The following is a 12797-nucleotide window of genomic DNA, read 5'->3' as shown; positions in this document are numbered from 1 at the left end:
CCACTTTTTATTGTTTCTTTTCTGGCACAAAGAGTCATATTTTTTGTCCCTTTTTTCCATTCTCATTTCTTCTCTTTCGTTTGTAGTTTTCACAGATGTGAGATGTCGACTTCAGCAGTTACAACCATGTATGTGTGTGTGTGTGTGTGTGTGTGTGTGTTCCGTGTAATAGACCTGTCAAAGGCTGTGGCATTACTGCCGGTTTTCCGGGCTGGAAAAAAATTTTGTTTTCACAAAAACACTTGCATTACAAGTCAAAAAAGAAAAATAATTCCAATTCTTCAGAAGAATGTTCTTAAAAATCCTCCTTAAAAATAATTTATATAAACCATTTGAGGACTTTGAAAGAATTTTTAAAGAATCCAAACACATTCTTAAGAATTTCTTGAGAAATGTGTGTAAATCATTTTTTTTTCTAAAGAAGATTTTTATAAGTTTGGACTGGTTTTATTTTAGTATTATTTGTTTTGAATTAGCTGTAGAGGAAGTAACAGTTCATCCATCTAGTTGCAAACTGTAGTCCATTAGATTCTGTGTACTGTTTTTGGTCCAATAATTCATTTCTCTGTCTTATCTGAATTTAATAGGAGAAAATTATTGGTCATTCAATCTTTTATCTAGTCTCGTTGAGATATATAGCTGAGTATCATCAGCATAACAATGGAAACTAATCCCGTATTGTCTAATAATATTACCAAGGGGAACATGTATATTGAAAATAGAAGAGGACCTAGGACGGATCCTTGTGGCACTCCATATTTTACTGGTGATAAATGAGATGACTCCCCATTTAAATAAACAAAAGGGTAGCGTTCAGACAGGTAAGAGCTAAACCATCTTAGAGCCTGCCCTTGAATACCTGTATAGTTTTGTAATCAAACTATGAGTATGTCAAGATCTACAGTATGGTGTCAAACGCAACACTAAGATCAAATGTGTTTTTAAAAGTTAAAATTAAGGATAATAATTACCCCGATCTAAAATGCATTAAAATATCAAAATGACTCATTTCAAATGATATATTAGATACATTTTTGCAGGAATTCTAGGAAAATATAATGAAGCTATTGTCGTACATGTGACTTTATTCTGTGATTTGTACACTGCGGCCTATTTGCTCCTTGTTTGAGTCACCATTCAGTCTCGTTTAAAGGCAAATGAAACTTCAAAATTATCTGCGTCCCATCTGGTTCAATAATTCGTCATTAAGGCACACATTCCCCTCGGCTGCTGCTTTATTAGAGTTATTGAAGCTCCGAACACACTATGCATAAAACATCAAGAGCGCATTCGCCTTGCATTAACATCCTGTTTGCTTTTGATTCCAACGGGAAACTTATACAGTAGGAAAGAAAAATCACAAACGACATTTTTTTAAAATCTCAGTCCCTACTCCTGAATGCTAATGAGATTAAATGGAAAGCAAAAGCAATGGTTGGGCCGGCAGTGATGATTATGTCATTGTTTATTCATGTCATTCTCAATCTGTGAAAAAAACAAAACAAAAGAAGTCTATTCTCTTTTTTAAATGAGCTATTTCTTTTTGGATCGGACACAGCTCTGGAGTCTTATTTGTGATGATGTTGACTGTGTGTGCATTGCAGGGAGCGCGGCGCATGGTTGGGTTTGAGTGATCAGTATTCTCCCCGTGTCCTGCGCTGGGTGGACGGTTCGGAGGTCCTGGCGGGGGAGGAGGGCACGAGGGAGCGGGCAATACTGCAGCATGGAAAAGTGTGCGTGTCACTGGACGGCAGCGGGCAGCCCAGCTCACACCCCTGCACCGCCAAACGAGCTTTTGTCTGCCAGTTCAGACGCCAAGGTAAACAACACACCTCTGGAATCTATAGCTCCAGTTTGCATACTATAGATACTCGTATGCATCATTTGGATTGGTGCATCCAAAATAAAACTTGAAAAATCAAAGAATGGCATTTGCGTTAGTTATCAATTCATAGTTTTTGTGCCAAAATGGAGTCAATTCCTACAATTTTGAAAGTAATAATAACAAATGCAAGCTCATGCATTAAGCACAGACATACTGTACTTCTGGATCTCATGAAGTCTACAGATGCATCTCAGTTTGTGTATTATATAGTATGCATCTTTTTAATTGGTGCAAATGTAAAAAATCTGTAATATTTTCTGTGGATTTTATATGGATCTCTGCATGCTTTTTTAGCTAATATTGCCTGCAATCCCTTGCAATATGGATGAAGAATATATATATATATATATATATATATACAGTACAAAAATGTTGACAAAAGTCAGACTTTATTAAAAGTGAAAGCTGTAAAGCAGCTGGACAGTGTATAGTTGATATAAACTATAAAACCAGTTCTTCATACTGCAGTCTGATTGATAAGGGGAGTTGACCTGCTCCAATCATGCAACTCAAACACATGAGCTAAGTTCAAATTGACACAGAATGATATAAATCATATTTTATTTGAATTTCCATTGGAAATGACCTTACAGTAACCATTGCTGCTTTGAAGGTCTACCATTATAGTGTAGCAAATTCAGCAGATGAGATGAAATTCAAATCATAAATTCCCAAATAACAGGGTCACTAAAAATGTATTGCACTTTCAAATTGAAACGGCAGAGATGTTATGTCACGGCACACAGTTATTCCCTTTGCACCCAGTTGAGCTCAGTTCACTTCTTATTCTCTCCCTGATGTGGAATTCAGCTTTTTCTTTTTATTATTTAAAGTTCAATGCATTGAACACCTCAGAATGGTGATGCATAGATCAAAACACGCACAGCAGCTCAAACAGCTGAAGCTGATTCATTCAAGTGTGTTTGTGTGCTCATATTGAGAAAACTGATTCATGTGATAATGAGTGCTGATGGGACAGACGTTTTCTCGAGTCTGAATGCACACAGGAGACTCTTTTCAGTTACATTTGGACGCCTGATAAGCAGCTGGAGATGTCTGTGTTTGTCTGCAGTGCGTGTTCCTGATGCCGCTGTGTATATGGTGGGCACCGCTGTGTTTCATTCCCACAGTCCTCTGAGCCACGTCACAGCGACACACACCTCTGCGCTCAACACACCCGCCAGGACCGTCGAGGTAAACACACACACACACACACACAACTCCTTCAGAACTAGTATAGATCCGAAAAGAGGTTTTTATATAAACTGTGTATTGTTGTATTAGTATGTTCACCAAGGTAAATTCTAGGAATTCAATTCTGTTTTTTGTTTTTAATTGAAATTTTGTGTGAAGCCTGTTTGTGTATTGTTTGTATCTTTTGGTGTTCATTTCAATCAATCAATCCATCCATCCATCAGTCAGTTCATGCATGTGTGTGTGTGCAGCTGCTGCTGTTCCCAGGACTGAGTTTTCTGAGCGCAGGACGGCTGTCGTCTCTGGAGCTGATCACACAGTCTCTGAGCGCAAACACTCAGCTGCGCTTTCAGGTGTACCGACCACACTGCCAGAGACTCACACACAAGCTGCTGCCAGGTACAACACACACACCCATGATCCTTCAGAAGCCATTCTAATATGCTGATTTGCTGCTTATTAAACATTTCTGTTTATTATCCATGTTGGAAACAGTTGTGCTGCTTCATATTTTTGTGGGAACCATAATACATTTTTCAAGATTGATGAATAGAAAGGAATTTAATGCATCCTTGCTGAATAAAAGTATTAATTTCTTTTTTTTTTTTAAGAAAAAATCTCACCATCCCCAAACTTTGAATGGTAGTGTACCATAGACTTTTAGTATTTTTAGTTGAGTCAATTACTACAGGCTAGCCCAAACCTAATTTTTTTTTATAAAATTAAAAAAGTAGAGTAATAAATGAATAGTAAATGTAATATTATTTTATTTTATTTCGGTAAAGGTCTTTTGGTTCAGTACACGTTGTTTTAGCCACTGCGCGAGTGGATCTTCATTGGAAACTTCCAGTTATATATAATGTTATTTTTGATAAGATAGAAAGTCTCATCTTTCAAATTCTGTCCATTGGCCTCAGACAGTCATCAGTGTCCACAGCTCGTTTAGACAAGAGCATTTCACCAAATATTAGACTACTTTTATCATTTAGAAGTTAAATTAAAAACTGCATTATGTGCAGTTAACACGATTGTATAATTTTTTTTTTAAAGTTGAACGTTGCTTGTTATTTTTAAAAATAAATAGTAATTAAATGTAAGTTTGGACTCTGTTGTTAACTGTAATGTAAAAGGGCTCACTATAGTTTAGAGCATAAGAAAATTATGCATTTATCCCTAAGAAAACTTGAATTAAAACTGAATTTATTTCACCTCTGTAGTTTCTCTCTCCATCTCTCTCACCCTTTCAACCCCTGAAAACAGACACTAGATTCATATTCATAAATAAGATGAATCTGGAGATGTTCCAGAAAGACGAATCTGGAGAGTATGTGGGTGATAAATGTAAAGGAAATAGGTTACAGAGAGAGAGAGTGTGGCTCGGACTGATAACAGCACAGAGAGAGTCACCAAGGTCACTTTATACTGCACGGACACCTTCCTGTCTGAGCCCTTACCCAAAAGCCTCTGCTGCTTCCTCCTGATCAATACAACATGAGCAGAGACAGAAGAATGACAAACATCAATCGATCCAACACTAACAGATAAGCGGCACTGGCACTACAAGAAACAAAAAGAGCAAGCTGTAGGGGGAAAAGATTTATTTATTTAGTTGCATTTACATGCCAGTGTGTCTATATATAATGTTAGTAATACTTTGTTTAATTTCAATCTTTTGAAACAGGGGATGTGTTCAACACAGCATTTTTATTTCGAATTATTGTCATTGTTTACAGCATAACTTTGCATTAAGGGATGCATTGTGTTTAAATATGCATGACTTCTTAAAGAAGTGGTCACCCACACAGCTCTCGTATGACTTTCCTTTAAGGCCGGGGTCTTCAGACTCGGTCCTGCAGAGTTTAGCTCCAGCTATGCCTGGAAGTTTGTAGTAATCCTGGTAAGAGCTTGATTGGCTGCTTCATGTGTGTTTATCTGGGCTTGGAGCTGAACTCTGCAGTACAGTGTCCCTCCAGGAGCAGGACTGGACACCCCTGCTTTAAGGAGTCCTGAGTATTAATGTGCTGTGTTTTAATCAGTACATAGATGTTATCTCCAGATGCCCATCGTCATAGTAACAGGCTTGTTTGGTGACTTGGCCGTTTGCCGTGCAAGAACAGACTGCGCTCCGAGATAAACAAACAAACAAACAAATACATGCGTAAGCAGCTCTGCAGGCGATTAGTACACAAGAGTAGATCATCATTTTACTTTTAAATGAAATCAGATGTGGAGAGTGTTCTCGGTGGACCAGATTTTGTTTTGTGCTGCCAGTCAAGGTCATTTCTTCGTGTCGATTGTGTTTGCAAACCGAGCGAACTCGGTTAATAAATAACCTCCAGACATGCATCGACATGCCCAAACTCTGGATCTGTTCAATCAGGCCGCTGAGAGAAAATAGTCAAGTGAGCAGTGACCTCTTCTGTGTTTTACACTTTTAATAATTTAATGATGAAATATAAGATACATGAACTTTATTTTAATGTTTACAGATTAAAGTGTGTTAGCTGATGAAGTCAATACCCAATCATGTAATAGATTTTTGTATCTAAAGTTAGGGGCATGTACAGCGTTCAGAAGTAATTATCTGTAAAGAAAAGCAATGTGTGAAAAGAATTTGCAAAGTAAATATTCCGTTAATGATTTATATGATTTTATATCCATCTCAATATCTGTTACAATAATTCTTTAAATAGTTATAAAATAATCGATGTAATATGCTGAATAAAATATCAAACATTTTAGAAATGTATAGATGTAATAAAGTGTCCATGGTACTGTGTATGAGACAAAAAATAATGCATACTTTTTTGAAAAAAAGAGAAACATTTTAGATAAATATATCAACAGATCAACTAGATATAACTGGACCTTAAAATTAGGTTAGAAAACTGAATATACTGTATACTTGCCTATCTATCTATCTATCCATCCATCCATCCATCCATCCATCCATCCATCCATCCATCCATCCATCCATCCATCCATCCATCCATCCATCCATCCATCCATCCATCCAAAACAGCCAACACCTCACAGTCATTCTAATAAAATTAATATTGTTCTGTGTATTGTATCTGCATGATTTGTAATGATAAATGGATTTGTCCGGACTCTTCTTCAGGTTGTGGGGACCTGTGCGCCCCCATCACTGTCTGTCAGGCCCTGGATGAGTGGATCGATGACACATCCGTCCCATCGGCGGCCCCATCGTGTCCGGCGGGACGACAGTACTGTCCATTCACTGAGCGCTGTCTGCCCTTGGCCAGCCCCTGTCATCCCGGGGCTTGTGTTAACTGTTCTGGGGTCAGTCCTCTGCCTGCGGGCACACAGTATCCTGATTACAGACTCGTCGGGGAGGTGCTGATCACCCTACCGGCCGGACAGGCATCCAGCATCCTGGTGAGTTTGACCGAATAAAGACCTGGACCTGCACCTAATCAAAACCAGACTGGATTCCTGGAATGAAGAAATTTATGAAAACAGTCGAGAATATGTCTCATAGCTTTACTAAAGAATGAAGAAATTCATATTTTGTACTCGCTAAAATGCTCAAGAACATAACACATTACATTAATGTGAATAATTTATAATAATTTAATTATATAATATAATAATTATATAATAATTTAAATGGAACTAAATTTGCTTTGAGTAATTTACGCTGAAAAGCTTTTGTGTAAAAAAAACAAAAATCTATTAAAAAAAAAGCATTAATCAACTTTGAGAACAATAAAAAAAAAGATCAGAATTGTGTAAATTAAAATGTGATTCTTTTTCAAAAATAACAACAAAATACAAATAATTGTTCTAAAAATAGATTTCGTTTTATGCAAAATTTCTAGTTTTTTTTTGTTCGTTTGTTGAAATATGAATGTCTCGAGGGATTTCACCGTAGTTCTCGTCTGTAAATCTGGAACAGACCACAGGTCCAGCATGCTTGAGCTTCAGGATGAAATGTGAGAGCATTGAGCGTTTAATGAAAGGTTGAGTGTGTGTGTGTGGGCCTGCGGGTCGTTTACTTCACCCTCCTTCAGTGTGTTCTTCCTAAACAGAGCGTTTGAAGAGTAAATGCGGGGCGGCTCAGAATGTCCTCGAGTGATGTTCAGATCACAGTTAATTATTTCCACTCTCCCTGCTGCCTGAAAGCCAGTCCTAATAATGACCCTCAGCGTGTCTGATGAAGAGACATGCTTCTCTTCCCAGCTTTCTTTTGGGGATGTTTTTGTGTTTTTCTGTGGTATTTGAGGTCTGTTTCAGGGCACAGTGTAGTTCCAGAGGTCGGGACATTATTCAGGGTAATCACTGTCCCCCTCGCGTTCACCGATGTGTTGACATTTGGTCAGGTTTTGCTCTCCGAACTCTGCATTTTATAAACGATAGAATGTTATCGCAAGCGGTGTTTTGAAATGGAAGATGATTAACAGAAAAATATATAAATAAAGCTGGTGTATTACCTCAGAATGGGATATATATCGACTTTTTCAGATGTATTTAGCTGGCGTTGTTTGGAAAGCTTCACAAAACCAATTCGAACACATTGTATATATGAACAAATATTGAATATTATGCATTCTGAGCAAACAAAAATTGCATAAAATTCACAGAATGTCAAAGTGGGAATCCAGATTTATATATTTAGACTCTCATTCATAAGATTGGGGTTGGGTAGATTTTATTATTAAAAAAATTAAATAAAATCTTCTGCTTACATAGGCTTATTTGATCAAAAATACAGTAAAAAACAATTTCATTAAATATTTTTCAAAGACTTTTTCTGTTTTAATATATTGTAAAATGTAAGTGATTCCTGTGATTCAAAGCCAATTTTTCAGCATCAATCTTCCATTCTTCAGGGTCACATGATCCGTCAGAAATCATTCAGATGTTGCTGCTCAAGAAACATTTCTGATTATTATCAATGTTAAAATCTGTTATTTATTATTTGTTAAATAAAACACTTAAGGTTAATTAAAATGAATCATGCTACAAGTTAATTTAGGAAATCACAAACGTATAATGTACAATATAAAAAATGGATGCATGCTAATTATTACAAAATTAAGTGTTATTAGTGTTTTTAGTGAGCATTAGATGACTCATTAAATGTAAAAACAGGACAAATTAGCATGCACATTTGCCACATTATCACATCTGATAACTGATACTGTACTGATATATTGTGCATTTCTAATTGTCCCAGCTAGCTGGCACAATAAAACATAACAACAGCAACAAAAAAGCAGCTTGATGCTAGAACTTGTTGCTTAACTGTTTTGAGTGCACACATTAAATTGTTATGCATTCCCTCTCACTCAGGTCCAGGGTGACGTAGAGGACTTATTGGTTTCCCCTGGTGACTTCTTGGCCCTGCAGCATGACGCCGGGCCGTCAGGACTCCTCCAGTGCTCCTCCGACCCCTTGTCGCAATGGAAACAGAGCGTGCTCATCCAGAACCGCTCCTATTGGTGGGACGCCAATGAGACGCTGCAGGTGGATGTGGAGGGCGGCTGGGAGGAGGGCGTGGTGTGCCAGCTGAGGGTGCTGTACGTGGGCCAGAACAGCACCACGCTGCAAGGTCCCTTCCTCCGCTCTGGCCTCCCTCAGCTAGGTGACCACAGTTTGGAAGTGACGTCCAGCGATGAGGATTTTCCTGTCACTGCATCCTGTCCCATCCATGTTGTTCCACCTCTGGGCCCAATCGTGATCTATCCCACCAGTCGCAACGGGACGGTGTACTTCCTGCCCAATCAGACGTGGATTCTCGTCACAGTCCGCTCGCAGCATGACGCTCAGATTTGGTGGCAGGTCAGCAATGAGACCGTTCCCGTTCATGACGCGTGTCCCGAGAACCTTATGGCGAAAGTGGCAGAATGCAGGCAGCCCGACCCGTACAACGACACCATGTTCGCATGGTTTGACCTCCAGCTCGGGTCCACACCGGGACAGACCAATGTGTTGCTTCATGTCCAGAATGACGTTACCAATGCATCGCTACAAATTCAGGCGAGGGTGCAAGAACCTCTCCAGGGTCTCGTCATCAAACCCCATCCTGCTCACAGAGTCCTCATGGAGTCCGTAGTGGTGAGTGAGATCTCATTTAACAAGGTGGTTTGCTGGTTTTAACTGGTTTCTCAGCCTGGCAAGTGTCCAAAACCTGTCTAAAACCATCTAAACAGAGATCGATAACCATCTTAGGAGGGTTAAAACCATTTTTCCACCATGACTTAACCTTCTTAATATCTACCATCCAAGATTATTGTATTTAATTTTTACTTTTTATGCTGGTTTAAATTGATTTCCCAACCCGACAACTACCCAAAACTCATTTCAAACCATCAAAGTTTACCAGCCTAAACTCCTTATGCTGGTTTGAACCAATTTTCAGGTTGGATTTACCTTCTAAACATCTACTGTTGAAGGATAGTGTATTTATTGTTAATAGGACCAGGTGGTTTGTTGGTTTAACATGGTATCCCAGCCTGACAGCTGCTCAAAACATGTCTAAAACCTTAAAAGAATAGCCCAGTTAAGCACCTCAGGCTAGTTTAAGCCTTTTCCCCTGCTGTTTTAAAAAGCACTTAAATCAGGTGGTCTTTTTGCTGGTTTAAACAGTTTTTCGGGTTTAAAATGTCCCCAAAGCCTGTCTACAATCATCAAAACAGACCAGTAAATCAAATTAGTCGGTTTAATTCATTTGTTTTTGCATTGTTTTGTCTTTCAAACATCTGTTGTCCAAGGAAGGATAGTGTATTGCTAATATTTTAAAACCCAATTAAACCAGGTGATTAGCTTGCTGTTTTTTGTGCTGGTATAAAATTACTATCCAGTCTGACAAGTACCTAAAACCATCAAAACCAATCAAATAATCACCTAAGGCTGGTCTAAACCATTTTCTCAGCATGACTTTACCTTCCTTCTAAACATTTACTGTCGAAGGATAATACATTTATTGATAATATTTCAAAAACTGCTTAAACCAGGTGGTTTGCTGTATTTTTGCTGCTTTAAACTGGTTTCCCAGCCTGACAGATGCCTAAAACCTCTCTCAAGCCAACAAGCCTAACCACCTAAGGCTGGTTTAAACCATTTTTTAAGCATAGATTTACTTTACACTATAAACATCTGCTTTCCAAAGATAGTGTGTTTATTATAAGATTTTAGAAACTACTTAAATCATGTGGGTTGCTAGTTTAAACTGATTTCTAAACATCTACTGTCCAAGGATAGAGTATTTATTGCTGATATTTTATGTTTTTGTCCATAAAAGATGTCTGTGAGATAGAAAGCTGACGGTTTCGTGCTGGTTGTTATATCCCTGACCTTCATCGTTAAAAGTCTTATTATTTGCCCACTACTACTTCTCCCTCTTGTATTACAGAGTTACATGGCTTCTGTGGAGGGAGGAACAGACCCGTCATTTAAATGGACAGTGGATGATAAACCATACTTCACGTACTATAACAGCATGTTAAATATCATCTACCAGAACGCAGCAGTGTACAAACTCACGGTGACTGGTTTCAGTTGAACTCAGCCCAGTTTATGGAAAGGAAACACTGATTCCATCAACTTGCCAACTGACCCATCTCTCGTCTTCTAGGTAACGGCTATGAACCAGGTGAGCGTGCTGACAGAGCACTTCAACGTCACGGTGGACCGCATGAACCCGATGACTGAGCCGACCGTGCATGGAGTCCCCAAAATCGTGCAGCAGGGTTTGCCCCTGAACCTCTATGCGTCGGTGAAGATAGACATGGCGGTGGACGTCACCTTCTGGTATGTTCTTTCACAGTAAATCTCTGACTGTTCAAATAAAAGAGCCATCAAATTCATTAAAAGCTTTCACCAGTTTCATGATTCAGAGGTCAATATAAAGGATGGTTTAATAGTAAAAAAAAAAGAGTAAATTTGGGTTTAAAGTAGGGTTGCACAAATACTCAAATCTAATAATTATTTTCATGTTATGGTTGATTATTAAATTCTATACTTTTTTGTCAGAATAAATAAAAAATGTACTCAGTGTTCAAATGTTTGGGGTCTGTAAGTTTTTGTAAATGTGTTTGATGTTTTTGCTCAACAAAGCTGTATTTATCTGATCAAAAATACAATGAAAACAGGAATATTTTACAATTTAAAACAAATGTTTTCTATTCTAATATATTTTACAATGTAATTCATTTACAGTGATGCATTTTATTAGGATTGATGAATAGAAAGTAAAAAATTATTATTATTAAATATTTTGTTAATTTTTTTATTATTATTATTAAGTAAATTAGATGATGGTTAAATGTAATATAATCTAAATAAAATATCCACTTGCAGCTGACAGATAATGTCATATGCATTTATTCCTAATTTTATACACTTTGACTGTTATTGTCATATAAATACGGTAATAGTAGCAAATAATGATCGATTTCATAAAGAAGTTCTAGAATTGGGATGCATTGAGATGAAACACCCAATTACAATCTAATCAGTTTCTGAAGGGTAAAATCAAGCTCTTTCATGTTTTTTCTTCTATACCACATTATGGATGTAAAATGGGTTGTGAATGAATGCTCTCTTTAAATTAGTCTCTACTTGGAGAGTTAGATGACTTTCTACATTCTCGTCTCATGACTGTTTAATGTACACAGTCTGCACACAAACCTTTTGTCTACGGCTTCCACCGCCTCACACACACTCACAGCCTGCTCCCCTTTAAATGGCACTTTTCTCTAGATTTACAGTCTGTGGTTAGCGCAGAATGCTGACAAGAATTTTCCCTTCAACGCGGAGCATAGAAAGATTCACAAAGTTTCCATTCCATCCCCCAGAAGACTGCTGCGCTCCACTGCAGACGTCTGCTTTATTTTTTTATTTTCATGGATTTCTCTATTTATTGTCAAAAAAGTCTGTCAGACAAGTACTGTAGGACCGCGCTTTTATCTCGTCTGCTCAGTATCTCTGGAGTTCAGCCCGCCGCTTGTTCAGTCAATCGCGATACCTGATTCTCCTTTGGGTTCCACTTCCACGAGAGATGAAGGTGTATCGCTGGGAGCCGAGGCCATGATTCAACAGCAGCTCCACCTCTCCCTCCTGCAGCGATGAGTCAGATAGCGAGATTTGCAAGAGGGAGCTTTTATGTCCTCCAGCTAAGAATATCTTCAAAACAGACCTGCCACCTTGCTTTTACAAATTCCTGAGGCACCAAGAGAGAATCAAAAGTTGTCTTTCCCCCATCCTTCAGTCCCTTCTTTTACACTGCACTAAGCTTGCCTTTAAAGCCACCATGAAATCAAAGTTAACTTAATACATGTTCCTGGACTTACTGTGTGCATTATTCAGAAAGAAAAAAAAACTGTAAAAATGTAGTTTTTTTTTAAATCTCCCCAACTACTGTCCAATCAAATCGCTAATGACAAAAGAAAGTACTGTCTTTTTTATTTTGTCACATTACATGAGTAAAATAGTTGGCTATTCATGTTAACTTTAAGATTGCCTGAATTTTTTTTGTAAGGTCACAGTTTAACATTCCCAATGGCTTGTGCAATTAAAATCAAGATGCAGTATTTTTCATTATCTTATAATGTCCTCTGAGGTCCTCTTATAAAGCCAGCAAGACTTTAGACCCAGTTTAAAACCAATAGGGTGTTTTCTGTCCTGTTTTTACCATCTCTGCGAAACAGTTTGTTTTTATAAGCAGGGCTTCTATGTTATTTTCAATAAAAGG

General features: G+C 38.0%; 1 protein-coding gene across 1 annotated transcript in view; it reads left to right on the top strand.

Annotated features, from left to right (window-relative positions):
• Positions 1-12797, top strand: part of LOC132142803 (polycystin-1-like) — a 72286-nt gene that overhangs the window by 22756 nt on the left and 36733 nt on the right. The window contains exons 9-15 of the mRNA XM_059552939.1: positions 1605-1819; positions 2958-3079; positions 3331-3478; positions 6201-6478; positions 8396-9160; positions 10458-10589; positions 10680-10855. Coding sequence (XP_059408922.1) covers positions 1605-1819; positions 2958-3079; positions 3331-3478; positions 6201-6478; positions 8396-9160; positions 10458-10589; positions 10680-10855 — 1836 coding nt within the window. The remainder of the gene's footprint in view (positions 1-1604; positions 1820-2957; positions 3080-3330; positions 3479-6200; positions 6479-8395; positions 9161-10457; positions 10590-10679; positions 10856-12797) is intronic.

This window comes from Carassius carassius, chromosome 6, assembly GCF_963082965.1.
Source record: "Carassius carassius chromosome 6, fCarCar2.1, whole genome shotgun sequence".
NCBI classification, from domain to species: Eukaryota; Metazoa; Chordata; class Actinopteri; order Cypriniformes; family Cyprinidae; genus Carassius; species Carassius carassius.
This window is presented reverse-complemented; position numbering and strand designations above follow the sequence as displayed.